The sequence below is a fragment of the Mandrillus leucophaeus genome, unplaced genomic scaffold (genome assembly GCF_000951045.1).
Source record: "Mandrillus leucophaeus isolate KB7577 unplaced genomic scaffold, Mleu.le_1.0 Scaffold285, whole genome shotgun sequence".
Taxonomy (NCBI): Eukaryota; Metazoa; Chordata; class Mammalia; order Primates; family Cercopithecidae; genus Mandrillus; species Mandrillus leucophaeus.
Window position 1 is genome coordinate 503637 of NW_012102976.1, and position 17610 is coordinate 521246.

The 17610-nt window shown below is 35.8% G+C and overlaps 1 protein-coding gene across 1 annotated transcript in view; it reads left to right on the plus strand.

The window, feature by feature from the left end:
* Positions 1-16111, plus strand: part of AFTPH (aftiphilin) — a 73484-nt gene extending 57373 nt beyond the window's left edge. Inside the window, exons 7-10 of the mRNA XM_011985489.1 lie at positions 2726-2786; positions 4337-4420; positions 8292-8415; positions 15002-16111. Of these exons, the coding sequence (XP_011840879.1) occupies positions 2726-2786; positions 4337-4420; positions 8292-8415; positions 15002-15146 (414 nt within the window). The 3' untranslated portion in view covers positions 15147-16111. The remainder of the gene's footprint in view (positions 1-2725; positions 2787-4336; positions 4421-8291; positions 8416-15001) is intronic.
* The last annotated feature ends 1499 nt before the right edge of the window (positions 16112-17610 follow it).

Genomic DNA, 17610 nt, shown 5'->3' on the forward strand with positions numbered 1-17610 from the left:
AAACCAAGTTTTGCTCTGTTGCCCAGGCTAGAGTGCAATGGTGCAGTCTCAGCTCACTGCAACTTCTGTCTCCTGGGTTCAAGCGATTCTCCTACCTCAGCCTCCCAAGGAGCTGGGATTGCAGGCACCTGCCACCACACCCGGCTGATTTTTATATTTTTATTGGAGATGGGTTTCACCATGTTGCCTAGGCTGGCCTTGAACTCCTGACCTCAAGTGATCCACCCACCTCGGCCTCCCAAAATGTTGGGATTACAGGCGTGAGCCACTGCACCTGGCCACTATGCTCACTTTTTACAGCAAGAAAACATATTTGGAAAGTCTAAGTGATTTACCCAAAACTATGTATTAGTGGTACTGCTAGGACTAGAATCCAAGCCTCCTGTCTCCATGTTTTTGTTCTTTTTATTATGACCTTATTTGCCTAGTGCTGTTTTCTCTGTAGTAATAATTCATACCACATTGCTTCAAGTGGTTTTAAAATGCTTCATTCTCATGCTTTTTCTTGAGTTTCCATACTTGTGAACATCATTAGTTTTAATCTTTTTTTGCTTTGGTATCCTGTTTTTCACCTTTTTTCATTTCCATTAAATGTTGATTCATGTGTATCACCTCATTATGATTTTGGCTGTCTTCTAAATACCATACCCTATTTGAGAAGCTCAGATTTCAGCAAATCATTGAAATATTTCTAAGCACCCAGCTACTTGACATCATTCAGATAGAATGTGTTCATGAAAGCTACTTGACATCATTCAGATAGAATGTGTTCATGAAAGAACTTGCTCCATTTATTCAGAAATTGTTATTGCATAAACCTAGATTTTGTCCATTCAGTGTAGATTATGAGCAAAGGTGTCACTGATCTAGAAGTGGAGTAAGTTGAATCTGCTAGAATGCTTAGAGATGTTTGTTTCCTTTTAAGATCAGCTAAAGAAAATATTTTCTAAATACTTATTAGCTGTGTAGGTAGGTTATAAACTAGGTTTTCAGCAGTTTTTTAACTTTTATCTGAAATAATTATAGATTCACAGGAAGTTGCAAATATAGTACAGAGAAGTCCCTTGCACCCTTCACCAGTTTCCTCCATGGTTACATCTTACATAATATACTATAATGTAAAAGCCAGGAACATGACATTGGTACAATATGTGTATATAGGTCTATATCATATCACATAGATTCATGTAACCACCACCACCACTATTAAGAACACCCTTCATAGTCACTGCCCCACAACCATCCCTTAGCCCTGGCACCCACTAACTAATGTTATAGTATTTTACTCAATTTATACCTTGCTCCAGGCTGGACCTGATTTTTGGAAACTAAATACTTAAATTAATTTGCCTGTCATTGGTATCCCAGTTATCCTGATAGTCATATTATAATATCATGGATTAGACTTTTCAAAAATAACTGATTCATGCTCCTTTTCTATAGAAAACAGCAAGTGACCTTACCTACCCAGAAAAAAATTAATACAAAGTTTTAACAGTGCCTGCCTTACAATAAAGTGTAGTGTTAAGTGTTGTCCAAAAAAACCGATAACAAAGTCTAATAAAATACAGCCTATTTTACCACCCCCAAAAGAAAAGAAAAAAACCAACATTTTTTTCTTGTGAGAATATTCTTAAAATGAAGTGTGAATGCTCATTTTAAAGATGTTTTTGCACTGCCTTCCATCTTAAATTTACCATTTGCTTATTTTATATGTTTGACAGTTACGAAATTTAAACCCCTGGAATAGTGTTTTTTTTTTTCTTTTTTTTGGAGACAGAGTCTCACTCTGTCGCCCAGGCTGAAGTGTAGTCAATAGTGGCATGATCTTGGCTCACGGCAACCTCCGCATCCCGGGTTCAAGCTATTCTCCTGCCTCAGCCTCTCAAGTAGCTGGGATTACAGGCGTGTGCCACCATGCCTGGCTAATTTTTTGTATTTTCAGTAGAGACAGGGTTTCACTGTGTTAGCCAGGATGATCTCGATCTCCTGACCTCGTGATCCGCCCTCCTTGGATCCCGAAGTTCTGGGATTACAGGCTTGAGCCACTGCGCCCAGCCTGAGCATCCCTTTAGTTTTGTTTTAGTATTGTTTTTAAAATTCTATGCTCACTTCAGCAGAATTCTATGCTCACTTCAGCAGCACATTATTAAAATTGGCAAGGTACAGAGGAGATTAGCGTGGCCCGTATACAAGGATGACACCCAAAATTAAATTCTGGTATCTAATACGTAATTTCTAAATTAAAGAAGTTGATTAAAATAAATATTTTAAATCAACACTTTAAAAATGTCTCATTTATTAGCCCATGATTTTCTTCAAAATTTGGAAAATTGTAAGGAACCAGACAGACCTTAGACATTGAATCTTCTCATTTTATACCATGTTTTTTTATTGTAATCACACCAATAGTTTAAATCACGATTTGAGAATAGATTGAAATCTTGGCATAGAATCAGTTCATAAATTTGTTTAAAAATGTAAAGATAATTTCATTTCCCAGATACAGCTTTTTAAATGTCAATAACCTGTACTGTTTGTAAATTTTGCAATTTCAGTTTGTGCTAATATTTGCAGGTAACCTTCTGAAATTGTAAATTATCCCAATTTTGTCTTTAGGTACTTTGTTGCCTAATGGTCTTGCTATAATTTTTTTTTTAAAAGGATTCTTTACGTTGCTACAACCTGTACTGATTAATTTTGATTTTTTGGTTTTCAACTCTAGGAGTCTCTACCACCCGTCCAGTTTGACTGGAGTAGCAGTGGCCTTACTAACCCTTTAGATGGTACGTCTCTCCGTAGAGCCTCTAGCACCAGAGCTAGAGTTAAGAAAGCTACAAAGTTCAGACAAACTTCTCTCTGCTGATTTCCTTTTTTGTTTGAACATAACTTATTCTTATCTTTGGAAATTCAGGCTTTCTTTCTGAATAGTAATTGCTCAAGAAACCAGCCGTTACTATTATCAACAGTATTAATGTCCAAATATAGGTAATAGTAGTTAGGTAAAATTTTAGTTTCTTTATCTTAAGTCAAAAGTAAGCTTCTTTATTTTTTACAAATATCTAAGTAGTTTAAAAAATTTTAGCTAGGACCAATTTACCTTGAATTTTTTTCTGTAAGTTTTAATTTATGGAATTTTCTTGGATGCAAAGTCTTGTGGCTAGAGGCTGCTTCAAAGCACAAAGCACAATTATTTAACCAAAAACAATGTGCATAGATCCATGTTTATTGACTTAAAGTAGCTTTTAGATTTAATATTTTATAGAGCACCTATATGCAAATAGAAAATAAATTTCACGATCCTTTTCTAAAGCGTGTCTCCAAATGTTAGTAGGCAGTTCTAAAAATAATTGGTTTCACTTATGGCTTTAAAAGAAAATCCTCAAAAAGGAATAACTTATTCCAGTAATGTAATGTGGGCTTTTTAAAATAAGTAACACACCAATGCTAGTTTCTAGTGTTGACACCACAAGTTTTAAGTGGATCCCAAGATGTAATTGGTCTTACTCCTTGTGCTTAAGTTGTTCGAGCCATTGTCTAAAACGCCTGTCATTGTCTAAACGGCAATTATTTTGCCATTGTAAAAAGACACTATCAGCTTGGCCTTATAGTGGGGTCCTAGGATATCTGGAAAGCATCCAATTGAATTAATATAGTGCTGAAGGAAAGCCTGGATGCACTTTTTGCTGTTGTCTGGTGTCTTCAGTCAAATCATCATGCTTTTTATTAACAAACAACTTCTTTAAAAATGTATACTATTTCTGATTACTGTTTCAGAGTTAAAGGGGAACAGTACAGCTTGAGGTTGCACATCAGGGTAGGGTAGTTATGACATTCTTTATTATGTTATTTTAAACTAAACATATTGGTGCGTGTCCTGAAACTGACAACTTTGTCACTTTTTAAAAAGCATTAATTAGAAACCAGTATTACTAACATGAAAGATTGATTTGGGCATGTACAGCGATTTTTAATGTTGGGTTGAGATTAAAGTATTGTTTCCCTTTAACGGGTACGCTTTCCTTTTGGTCCTTCTGGTATGGCTTCCAGTTTTGATTGAAGGAACTGAACTCCTAAAACCTTACTAAGTGTTACATTCTTTACATTGTACATGAGAAAATGTACATTGAATTAAACTGTTACTTTAGAAATGTCCTTAGTAATGAAAAACTAATACTGTACACATTGTTTTAATGTTGATTTTTAAAATGTGTAATGATTACTAATTATAACCTGCATGTTCAAGTGTGTGTCTTACCCCTTTTTACACATAACCCCTCCTCCCTTGGCTTACCTTCTGTGTGGCTGCCTACCAACACGGTCACTGAATTTCAAGCTAGTGGAGGTTCCACTCTTCTGAACCTTGATTTCTTTGGGCCCGTGGATGACAGTAGCTCTAGCAGCAGCACCACAATCCCAGGTCAGCAGAGTGTTAAAACCACAATTCCAGTTTATTTACTAAAAGCATGACCACATCACTTGACTTTCCTATAAACAAGGAAACAAGTAGATTGTATTCTGTATGTCTTTTTAATACTTTTCTTTCATCTGTTATTTTCTAGTATCTGATTACAAAAAAAAAAAAATGACTTATGTGAAATGTATTTCAAGGAAAACTTTCTCAAAGTGTAATATTCAAAGCTGAAAGTAGTTTCTAGGAATAAAACATCCCTAATGTCCTTAGAGAGTTAAAGGTAGGGTTGTTGGGTTTTTTTCCCTCTAAGTGGAAAATGTGATATTTTATATGCTTATTTTTAAAAGCATATTCTATAAAGCCATTTGAAAAAAATACAAGTTTAGAGATAGAATATTTTAGTATACAAAGATGACTTTACATTGTAGTGCCTGTAATAATATAACCTTTACAAATTCCAGCATTCAATTAGTTGTTTATTAGTGCTGCTAAATATATAATTAGGTTCCAAAATGTTGGAGTCTAGCACTAAGTATATAGTCCCATATAGAACTATTTCTGTTTTTATGTAGCTCTTAAATAGAAAGTATACTGTTAGTTTTCCATGGGGAAAAAAATGTTACAAAAGTTAATAGTAGAAAATAATTGCTATGAGATACTAAAAGCTAGAAATTAAAAATTACTGGAGTGCCTGTTAATGTTCAGCCCTGCAAAAGTTCAGTTCATTGACCAAAGGACTAATGTACTTTGTCATTTTCTAACTGAATAAAAGATTAAAATTATAATGGCATTTTTATGTTTACATTTTATTCAATATTATTTTAATAACTGTCGTCCCAACATGTGATCTGGTAATCATGCCCATTGATCACCAGACAGCTGTTGGGGTGCCATATAGATGCCCATGCCCAGAATGCATAGTGAGAGTCCCTTTCTGTCCCCACCAGTGGCTAGTTTCACAACTGGCCTGGTTCCTGAAAATTCACTGGTTTTGTGCTATTCCACTAGATAGTGCTACCACCCACTTCCAACAGTTGAGGAGCCATGATGGGATATGGATGGGGGAGACTAATAGTCAGCTCAGAGTGAACCTGGGACCCAGGAAGCCCTTGAGATTTGTTTATGGAAATCTGATTCTGCTGCAGGGAAGTTCCAAGGTCATTTGGTATAGAGTGACTGGATTCCTCAAATCCAAGCCCCTGATTGTTCTTACTGTTTTCAAGATTTTGCAAGCATATGAAAAACCAATCTGTCTGGTTTTGACTTTAAAATGCTATTGTACTATTTACTTAAATTACTTCTAAATTTACATTTGATCTATGCAATGACCTGGGTAAGCTAATTGTCTGACATTTTAGAATACTTACTGGGGGGTGGGAGGGACAACCAAAAACATGTATATCCTTTTGTTACTATATTCCCAAGAATTAAGCTCCCATTTTAAATTTGCTGTCAGCTTTGTTTTGTCATAAACTGTATTATCATTTGAATGAGGTCACTGTTTTTCTTTTGGGTCCCTAAAAACCTGGTTTAAATTTAATTTTTGGTTACATTTCAAACTCATTTAAAAACCATTCATAGGAGCACAAATAACGTGGCTATATAAAGAAGTACAGAAATGACCTGATAATCAGGCTCAGTGTACACAGCTGCAAGAAGAGCAAGCGGTTTCAGAAGCTTAGAGCTGTAATGGAAGTGAAATCAGCATGGTCAAATGCAGTTCTCGTTACTTTGGAGCCTTTTAAATATTTTTGTTCAATATTTTCATTAATATGCTCTAGCTGCTATATAAATTTGATTACTATATATTTGCTTTGGCTTCTTTTTATTGCTATTGGGTTTTGTTAAAACTTACCATCAAGCTACAGGTATCAACACCTTCCTTAGTATTCCATTTCACCACTTGCTTGCATTTTTTCTGACTTGTTTCTGGGAAAGTCATTTCGTCTTAGCTTGCGGTTAATTATTTTGTGTGTGAGACTTAGGAGGTTGGCATAGAACTTGGTTGGCTAGCTTTAGTAATGTAACTAAACTATGCCTCATTAAGGCTCTTAAAAAAAAAACCTTCCATTAAAAAAATTACTCTCCAATTATTATAGTAAATAGTTGTCTTGTTTTTGAAAAACCTAACCATAGTTTGGGGGGGGTTTTTGGTGTGGTGGTAGTTATTTGGGGGTGTGATTTTGTTGTCTTTTTTTATTAATCTGCCACTTTACCGTTTGACAGCCAAGTGGCCAGTATTTTATAAACCCAACTAAGTTTTTACTAGCACTTTCCTATTGCCAGTCAGAATGCAGTTATTTATTCTGCCCTATACACTAGACAGCAACTTAAATTTTGTGGTTGCTGGAATCTAGCCTTTAGAGAGAGGGAAGTACTTTGGGCTCATTTGGTCCCTTTACAGACATATACAATTTTTTACATTTTAATTGCAACCCATATTCTTATTACAGGAACACAAAGGAAAGTCCTTTTAAAGTATATTTTGAAACTGTACCTTAATGAAATATTGAGAACTTGGGAGAGTCAACATACATTTTCTATAGCCTTCCTCCCTCGTTAGACTTCGTAACTGTGGAAGTCGCTTTTGCTTGTCTGATTTCTGTAAACATCTGAGATCTGTTTACTTCTGTAAAGTTGGTTAATAGAAGTCAGTTTCTGATTTTTTAATTTGCTAAGTATCTTAAAAGGAAAAAACTTGTTACTCTAAATATATGCATTTATATATAACTTATATAACTTTATCTGCTGATCTTACAGGGCATTTTTTTTTTAAAAGAAATAATAAGTAAAAACTTCAGAAACTGTAAGACATTCTTCCTTAGAATTTTGCTTTGCTGTTACACCCTGCAACTCATGAACTTTTTTTCTTAAGTTATTTGCTGGTACCAGGAGAGTGTAGGATTAAAAACTTTTTTTTTTTTACTCTGAATATCTTTATTATCCAAAGTGTAACTTAAATGTAAAATATTTAAACTGTTCTTTTCCATGTTATTGTTGTCATCATTGCTATAAATCTGTATTACATGAGAAATATGCAAAGTTATATGTATATTTTAATGAAGTCAGATGGGGGAGATTTTTTAAATCAATTTTTGCAATAAATCTAACCCTCTTGAGCTTCCTTTTGAATTACTCTAACAAGATATTTGAACTAATGACTACCAGATTCAGATATGAGACTACAGAAATATAATTAACCCTATAGACAAGAATTTTCATTTTGTCCAAAAGTGGTACTTTTACTCACCTTTTCTGAAAATCTTTTACCCTCCCCACCTCTAACCTGAATAAAGAACTATGGTGGTATATGTTTATGATTAGTCCTTAGTCAAAATAGATTTAAACGAACCAGATCATTTACCATGTTTGAGACTTTATATTAGCTTCTAAATCTTTTTCAGTGGAAGAAAATAGAGAAAAAATAAGGAGGTGAGGAAACAGGAAAATTTTTTAAATGAGGTTAGTTAATTGAAAAATGGGATGTCATATCATGTGCATTCTTTTTATAAAACATTGATAATTTTATATCCCTTCCTGACCCTTCCTTATATCCCTTCCTGATCCAAATTGAGGGAGTTTTCTATAGCAGATAGAAATTTTAGAAATATTTGGTTAGCATCTGCTGCATAAATGCTAGCTTAAGGATATATTCATTCCAAAATGGAATTTGAAAAGTATTTTCCTGTTTTATAAAAACTCCAAAAAGTAGAGTTCATAATTTAAAAAATAAATGCAGTATTCCAGTGTTCTGAAGATAGTTCTGTTTGTAAAAGACTCAGATGTTTACAGAATATTGCCTTTTGCATCTTGGATTGTGGCTAACTGGGTAACCCACTGCAGCCTACCATCACTAACTATCATTTTATACTATAAGGTGTGGATCCGGAGTTGTATGAGTTAACAACTTCTAAGCTGGAAATCTCCACCTCAAGCCTCAAAGTGACTGATGCATTTGCGAGACTCATGTCTACAGTAGAGAAGACAAGCACATCTACCAGGTAAACAGTTAGTGTCAATTGTACCCACATTTTGAATTCTGAGACAAAATGGCCCAAAGGAAAAAGCACGTTAAGTTGGCAGCATTTCAATATATTGTATTACAACTTGCTTTATAAAAGTCAGTTGATGCCCAAGTCCAGAAAATATTATCAAATTATGTTTAATTATGAACTTAATAGAACAGGATTATTTCATAAGAGATTGGCCAAGGCTGACAGACATGGTTTTCTTCCCCCCTCCCGCCTCCTCTTTGTAGAGACTAATTCTGATTAAGTATTGTGATCATAAGGCCATTATAGAAACACTCTCCCTTTCTCTTCATAATTGCTGAGAAGATGATCTTTGAGAACCCAGTTTTATAATCCTGGAGTCACCTAGGCTGATCTTTTTACTTGCAGGCTAAGATGGTTCTTGGAATTTTCATTGACGTGCACCTCTGATTTGGGAGGTAAAGCCTTACTTTACCAGGCTTTCTAGAAGCCCCTTCAGAGGCATGTCCTATAGAAAAGTAATTACCATCTCCCTATGTTGGAACTAAAGGCACGGAATGTCACTTGGGCCATGTGTTTGGGATTCAGAAAATCTTTAGTTTCATATGATTAGGCTGGTACAATCCATTGCTTTGAATTACTGTTAACCATGAGACTGAGCCAGTTTCTAACAGGAAGATGTCATTCTGAACCAGGAAATCACTAGTGCAAAAGCAAATACTGGTTGATTGGCACACCAGCTCTGCTGTCTCAATCTGTGATTCATCAGCGTTTTAAAGTGGAACTATTTACCCATTGGTTGCCCACTTTGAAAGAAGTCTTAGAGCTCTTTCTCCTGAATAAATACATGCCAATCACATGTTAAATTCAGGTTTATATTTTAAATAGATTCTTCTATAGAAAAACATCAATTTAAAAAAGCCTTTTTTATTGTGAGTAATAAATGTTCATCACTCTTAACTTTAGCTTGAATTATCACATTGTCGTTTAAAACTTTGTGTGCTTAGGCCGGGCGCGGTGGCTCAAGCCTGTAATCCCAGCACTTTGGGAGGCCGAGACAGGCGGATCGCGAGGTCAGGAGATCAAGACCATCCTGGCTAACACAGTGAAACCCCGTCTCTACTAAAAAATACAAAAAACTAGCCGGGCGAGATGGCGGGGAGGCTGAGGCAGGAGAATGGCGTAAACCCGGGAGGCGGAGCTTGCAGTAAGCTGAGATCCGGCCACTGCACTCCAGCCTGGGCGACAGAGCGAGACTCCGTCTCAAAAGAAAAAAAAAAACCGTGTGTGCTTTTATTCCCCCAGATTTTTCTTGTTACCAATACATATAATGATGAAATACATTATTATACATTTCATAATTGTAGACTACCTTTAACTTTTCCCTAGAATGGCTTTGTAGCATGTAAATCCTTGTCTGCCAGTTCTCTGCATTGTGCTCATTGCCCCATCTCTTTACAGTATGCCACCTGGCACTGCCAAAGCCTCCTCTTCAATGAACCTACTTGTAAATGTGGCTATGTGGATTTTTTTTTTCTAATTTTTTCTCTTTCCAAATAAATCACTTCTTCAAATTGAAACTCCCCTCATAGAAAAAAATGGATGAGAAATTTGTATGTGTTAACTAAAAGCTAACGCACATTTGACTTAAAAATAAAAAAGGATGCTTTTATTGTTTGGATTTCCCCCTGCTATTTTTAGGACAACCCCTTCTAGGACAGTTCTACTCTTTCCTTACTTTGTTTCCCCTGCATTCTCACTGACCAAAGAACTATAGTTTTGAACATCGCAATGATGAGAATTCATTTTGTGCCATTAGGAGGAGCTCTAAACCACGTTAGGCTCTCCTGATTCTTTAACTCATCTTTGAAACATGCTGAATCTAGAGAAGTCTTCCAAGCCCTATCACTTTAAGAAGCTATTTTTTCTCTTGTTCTATACTAATAGGGAATGAACTTATCATGTATCCTGGAGTTAACATCTGCTAATTCTGTATTGAGTTACTCGCTAGGACCTGTCCAGCATCATATTTAAAACAAAAATTGGAGAGAACAAGTTGCCAACTTTGTATTTTCTGTTTTGAGAAATGTCATTTGAAAATGGTAAATACAAATGCCCACAAGTATTAAAATACTGTAAAATGTCCCAACGAGTGATTCTCAATTGTATAGAGCAGAGACAGGCTTGTGGCATAATTTCAGAAAGCATTTTTAATATCTTATTTTTAGTTTTTCTTTCATTTTTCTCTTGAATAAAGTGAACTGCAAAAAAGCTCAGCAAAATCTTCTTGGCTATTGACAGTAAGCAGAAGATAAAGTGAAAAGGCATTGTGACAGACTGTAGGGTAAGAAGGAGTTAAAACAGTGGTCAAGGTAGAGAATGGACATGGACCAAACAATAACCAGTATTCTTTACTAAGCGCCTTTGAATGTGTCAGGGAATGTATATGGGCTCTTCTCTTTTGGAACACAAGTTGTGAAAGTGACTTCTCACTTTGAGTTTTTTAAAGATATGCAAGTTCTTAGTTTTAAAATAGTTCCATCTTCTTGCCTACCTTTCCTAATATGGAGGAAAATTACTTCCTATTGTAAATCACTACTAACTAGTGACAGCTAGTTAGTAGCCATAGACCTGTAACTGAAGTTTATACAGGTCAAAGAGATAGTGCCAAAAATAATAGATCTTTTATTCTTTTTAGGCCTTTTTATTGAGATAAAAATTTGTAATTAACTCAAGTGTTCAGTTCACTGGTTTTTAGTATATTCACAAAGTCGTGCAACCATCATCACTATCTAATTTCAAAACATTTTTATCACCCCAAAAAGAAACCCTGTACCCATTAGCAGTCACTCCTTATCCCTCTCGTTCCCCAGGCCCTGGCAACTACTAATCTGCTTTCTGTCTCTATGGATTTGTCTTTTCTGGTTATTTCACAAGGATGGAATTCTACAGTCTGCAGCCTTTTGTGTCTGGGTTTTGCTTAGCATTCTGTTCTCAAGTTCATTCATGTTGTAGTATGTATCCATATTTGTAGCATGTATCCGTATTTGGCTGCACAATATTTCACTGGACATAGCACATTTTGCTTATCTGTTAATCAGTTGATAATTGGGTTGTTTTCACTTTTTGACGATTATGAGTAATGCTGCTATGAACATTTGTGTATAAGTTTTTGTGTGGACAGATGTTTCCCACTCTCTTAGGAATGGAATTGCTGGGTCATATAGGAACTCTTAACTTTTTGGGGAAACTGCCAAACTTTTCCAAAGTGATGGCACCATTTTACGTTCCCACTAATAACATACATTCCAACTTCTCCACATTCTTACAACACTTGTTACTGTCTTTTTGGTTATAGCCATCGGTTTGAAGTGGTATCTCATTGACATTTTGGTTTGCATTTCCCTGATAGCTAATGATATTGAGCATCTTTTCATGTGTTTATCGACTATTTGTATATCTTCTGTGGAGAAATATCTATTCAGATCCTTTGCCTTTGTTTTGTTTTGTTTTAGTAGAGACAAGGTCTCCGTATGTTGCCCCAGGCTGGTCTTGAACTCTTGAGCTCAAGCGATCTCCCTCCTCAGCCTCCCAAAGTATTGGGATTACAGGCATGAGCCACTGTGCCCAGCCATTATGCCTATATTTTAATTGGATAATTTGTCTTTTTATTGTTAGGTTGTAAGATTTTTAAGTATATTCTGGATACTAAGCCTTTATCAGAGAAATGATTTGAAGATATCTTCTCCAATTCTGCAGGTTGTCTTTTCATTATCTTGATAGTATTCTTTGACACACAAAAGCTTTTAATTTTGATAAGATCTGATTTTTCTTGTGATTTAGGTATCATATGTAAGAAATCATTGCCCAATTCATGATCACAAAGATTTATACCTAGATTTTCTCCTAAGAGTTTTATAGTTTCAACTCTTACATTTACGTCTTTAATCCATTTTGAATTAATTTCTATATATGGTATGAGGTAGGAGTCCCCATTCATTCTTTTGCAGGTGGATATCTAGCTGTCTGAACACTGTTGAAAAATTTCCACCACTGAAAGGTCTTGGCACATTTGTCAAAAACAAGAATTAAAACACAATTGATCATGTTTTTTCCTGGACTCTCGATTATAATCTATTGACAAAAAGGATACATCTTCACTACAGAGAATATAGATCAAAATTAGGTCACTACCTTTGAGAAATGATGGTAACTTTTTATTTTCAAATTCTCCTTAAGTGTTTACTTCTTTCCATATTCTAAGGAGACTAGCTCACAGCCATCCACAATGACTATAGATAAATGCACAAACTAAAACTGTGTAAACTTGTTTTTATTTTAAAACATAATTTCATATTGCCTCTGAAATAAAGCAATTATTTAAAACCCTAGAATAATTACCAACTGTTTCTTAGGTAAAAACTTATTTTTTGCTCTCTGTTCCTACACCCAAACTGTACTCCACAAATAGGGAAGTCCATTTAGGTGCACTTTTATTCACTATTGTTATAAATAACCGTTTATCATTATAGAAGTAGTAAAGTATATTTTAGAAAGTTAGGAAATCCAGACCAAAAAAAATTAAAAATGAAAGTATCACATTCTTACCATTCAGGATCACTAAACTCCTTAGTGTATATTCTTTCAGATCTTTTTCTATGCAAATATGTATGTGGGAAGGGGTTCTACCAAAAATGAGATTTTATGTCCATAGTGAATTGAACCTAATCTTAGTGGTCTCCATCTGTCAATTTCAGTGAGTTTTCATTTCATCTACTTAGGCTATATTCAGATTTCTCCAACTATCCTTTCTCGGCTTTGTACAAACCAGTATTCAGTTGAAGACTATTGTACCTGGCTGTTAAGGCTCTTAAGTCCCTTTTAACCTAGCATATCTCCTCATTTCTTCTGTTTTCTGTTTAATAACAGTAGCTTGTATAAAGATTAGTCTGGGTGTCCTGCGGAATGTCCTAAAAACTCTGGATTTGTCTGTTTGCTTCCTTAAAGTAATATTTACTGTGTTATGTATCTCCCTATTTTCCTGTAAATTGGAAATTATATCTAAAGGCTTGCTGAATTCAGGGTAAATATTTTGGCTAGAATGCATCCTAGGTGTTGTATCACATCAGAAGGTCCATACATCTAGTTGACTCCATTGTTAGTGGTGCTGAGATTGATGATTGGTGAGAAGCTGACCTTTTCCATTATACAGTCCCAGGTTTTCAATTGTCATGTATCTGGTTTTACTTTGGAATGATGCAGATATCCAGTTCCCCATCAAACATCCACATAATAGTTTTGCCACTATTTAACTGCAATTTAAAATGTAGATTTTCATCAGAAAAAAAATGTTGGATTGCTCTTTCATTCTTCTAAGAAGCTAGTACTGAATGCAGTATTTGGTTCATCTGCTATATGCTTGATGCTTTTTCCCTTTTGAAGAACTTTAGTCCTAAACGTCATTGGATTTTTTATTCATTCTATATAAAATTTTTTCAGTCTGGGTTCAACATGGTAACAGAAAAGTCCTAGGAATAAAAAAGCCTGTAGCTACCGTTCCTTTCTTGCTTTACCTCCTGGCTTCCTGCACCCCATCCAAGGAAAAAGGAAACATTTAGGTCAAAGAAATAACTTGTGTCACATCTAAGAATACCAGCTGTCCTTTACCATAAAAGAGAATTAGGCTTTTTATAATGAACAATTTGAAATGATCTTTGGTCTAAAGTTAATAATCTGTGTAACTATTCCTTCAATATATTTAATGTCACGGAAAAAATAAAGTTTGAATTGCAATCATGTGCTCAATTTGAGGCTCATTTGGCATTTTCTGTGGCTCACCTGCTGAGTAGACCTGGGTCACCAGGGGTTTTCATGTCTGTGCTAGGCACTAAACTGCTTATTTCTCATATCGGGGCCCAGTGCAGCAAAATATACTTCATCTACAGGACCCATAGGATTTAGAGATTTCCCTCTCCCAGAGTTCCGTCCTGCCTGTGTACATGCATAACACCAGCAACCAGCCCTGAATGCCGCTGCTTTTGGACCTGCTGTTTGCATCCCAAAAGGCTGAGACTGGGTCTTAGTGAGCTGAGAGCTTTCTCTCCTGGAATTCCCCACTGGGAATAAAGCCTGAGGTTAAAATGACTTAGTCTTGCCCTGGACATACTTTGTTTCATGCTGAGGTTGTTTTAGGGGGTGGAGGGACAGGGAGAAATCCAGTTAGGTGGAGTGTTACTAAGGCTTCAGCATTATATTTCTGCTTAGTAACATTTTAAAATTATGCCTGGGTAGATGCTTCTTGTGTAATGTAAAGCCTAAAAAGTACACGAGCTGTCCAGGTATGCATGTGAGTATCTGTGTGTGCACACCTAGCTTTAATGAACATAAATAGGCCACGTGTCACTCTTCATGAAGATTTGGCATTTGGCACAGAAAGCACACTATACAAGAGTATTACAAGATTCAGGAATTAGCAGAGGAAAAAATACTCAAGTCCCCTCAGATTGCTAACTGTCTACCTTGAGAGTGGATTTTCTTCCATTTGACCTACGGCAAAGTCACATTAACACACTTGTCTTTTTCCATTTGTCAATAGGAAACCGAAAAGAGAAGAGCACCTGAGTGAAGAAGCTATCAAGGTGATCGCTGGCCTTCCTGACTTAACGTTCATGCATGCCAAGGTGTTGATGTTCCCAGCCACGTTAACACCTTCCACAAGCTCTCAAGAAAAAGCAGACTGATAACTGATGTGAATTGGACGGTTACTATTGCTTTTCCTTTTTCCCATCCCTTCCCTACCATCAAAAGCATACCTGCTCTAATTAAAAACAAAAAATTCAAGTTCAGCTGATTTGTTGGTAAGCCGCACTAGAAAGGTATACATAGTAATGTATATTTATTTACATACTGAAGTCCTAAATTTATATTAGAAAAATGTAAATAATCGGGGGTAAACATTTTTGAAGATTTATTCTTTTTGTGTTGCTGGGGTGTATACATTTATGTCTTTGTGAAATACACTGGTGGTGTCCTTCTTACAAAACTTTTGAAATAAAAAAAACCTCAAATCTTCACTGTCTGAAATCCCCTTCAGTCTTTTCAGATTGCATTGACTGTCCTCTTGATTTTTCATATTACATGTGGAATTACTTTTGCTATCATAAATAAGCTCCAAAGTCCCCCATTTAATTGGTTTTTAATTTTGTGTATGATGGGTTTCAGATCTGGCTTTTGTTAACATTTTGGGGCTTTTTTAATCTTCTCAATCTGGCGTATTGCTGTTTGGCCTTTTGCAAGGTACTTAATCAATTGCTCTTTTGTTATAGGGTATGGATCACTGTCAGAACTTGATTGGAGGGGTTTAAAGAGATTGTGTCTGTTTAAAATCAGTTTGATTCGGAGAAGGACCAAATTATATGAATGTCTTAAATGGAATTTACTTGTTACTGATTTTTTTGTTCTATTGTACCACTATTTTTTGAGGATTTTGCACAGTGTAAAATGACATAATCATAGATTGCTATGGTTTAGGCTGTATATACAGTGAAAACTATGGGTTTTAAATGTTTGGGGAAATTCCTATGGAAAAAAGAGAGACATGTAGAAGAACCTCTAACAAGGTTAATGTGCATGCCCAAGGTCTTTTGAAATTTCAGTGTGTAAATTTCCTTTTAGCTTACACAAAAATAAAATAATTTAAAAGAAATTTAGCCTGGTGTCTTTGTCCTTTGGTATGTGAGGAAAAATGTAATGAGTTTGAATCAGAAGTTTTATTGAATATTAACATATTTCAATCCAGAGAAAATCATTTGGTAGGGCTTCTACTTTGTTGAAGCCAGGAAGAATTAGAATCTGGCCTATAAGAATTGGATCAGTACTTTTAGTACCTGAGCTGTTTGTTTTTATATAGAACATGAGATCGGTAAAGAAATTCCCATGATTCATTATAATGTATCTTCATCAGAATACTGGCAAGGTTAAATTGGGATTTGCAGGGATTTTTTTTCTTTCCAAGAATATATAAGCATGAAATGAAGGTAGACAGAAAAAGTCTAAAAAGTAATTTTAGAATATTATTAGATATTGTTTCAGCAAAAAGTCACATGACATTGCATCAGGAACAGGCAGTCAGCTGACAGTCGGCCTCATCCACTCTGGGAATGTGCCAGTGGAACGCCTGCACCTCTGTCATTGACAGATTCCTGTGTTGCCAGGGGATTACACTGGCCATTGGAACGCATGCGTGAGTGTAATGTAAGTACGACCTGGAGTGACAAGATGCCTATCCAGTCCATATCCCACCATTTCCCCAACTATTTTTTTTTAAAAAGTTTGGTCTTTTTCAGAGAAAGCTTTCCTTCAAAATAATCACAAGTTTTTAGTATCCTACAAACCTTTTGGATGGAAAAAGATGACTCAGAAAATTCCTTAGCAGAATTTTTCATGTTTCAGTAATTGAAACATAAAGGGCTACTTCTGTAGTACCTTACAACTAAATTATAATGGCAAGTTTCACCAACCTAAGTTCACAGCCCACATGTTAACTGTGTTACCATGAGAAAATTAATCAACTTCTCTGAGCCCGAATTATCCATAAAAATGGGAGTGATCTCCTACCTCCTGAGGTTGATGTATAAATAATGGATGTATTTAATAAGACGTTTGTCACATGAGTAAACAGTCAATGAGTGGCAGCCAGAGCATAGCATCAGGGAACTCTGTGAAAGCTCCTGGAGTCCCAGTAGATTCAAGAAGCAGCCACAGGAGAAAGGGTCACTAAATAATAATAGAGTAACTTGGCATTTTAAAATTGTTAAGTGGGCCTTCGTTATGAAAGTGGCTTAAGCCAGACTTTCCTTTTGTTGTTGTACTAGTCTTTGATGATTTCATAACAGGTACATTAATATTGGATCATCATAGCTTAAAGTTAATGTTTCAGTACTGAAGACCAAAAAATGGTCAGCTTTGTGCCAGACCAGGTTTAAACTATACAATAGCAGTGGCTGTCAGGAAGAGCTTTGAGCACCTTCCTGGGATCTCAGCTAAGGGGCAGCCTGTTGCTTCCAAGCTTGTCTCGGTCATCAGCAGCTGCACATCTATCTTAAAGTCAACCAGGAAGATCCTGCAGAGTTGAGAGGGGAAGAAACTAAGGAGTAGGAGCCCCAAAAGGCCAAATCCTACACTGGGGCTCAGCAAACAGTTTTG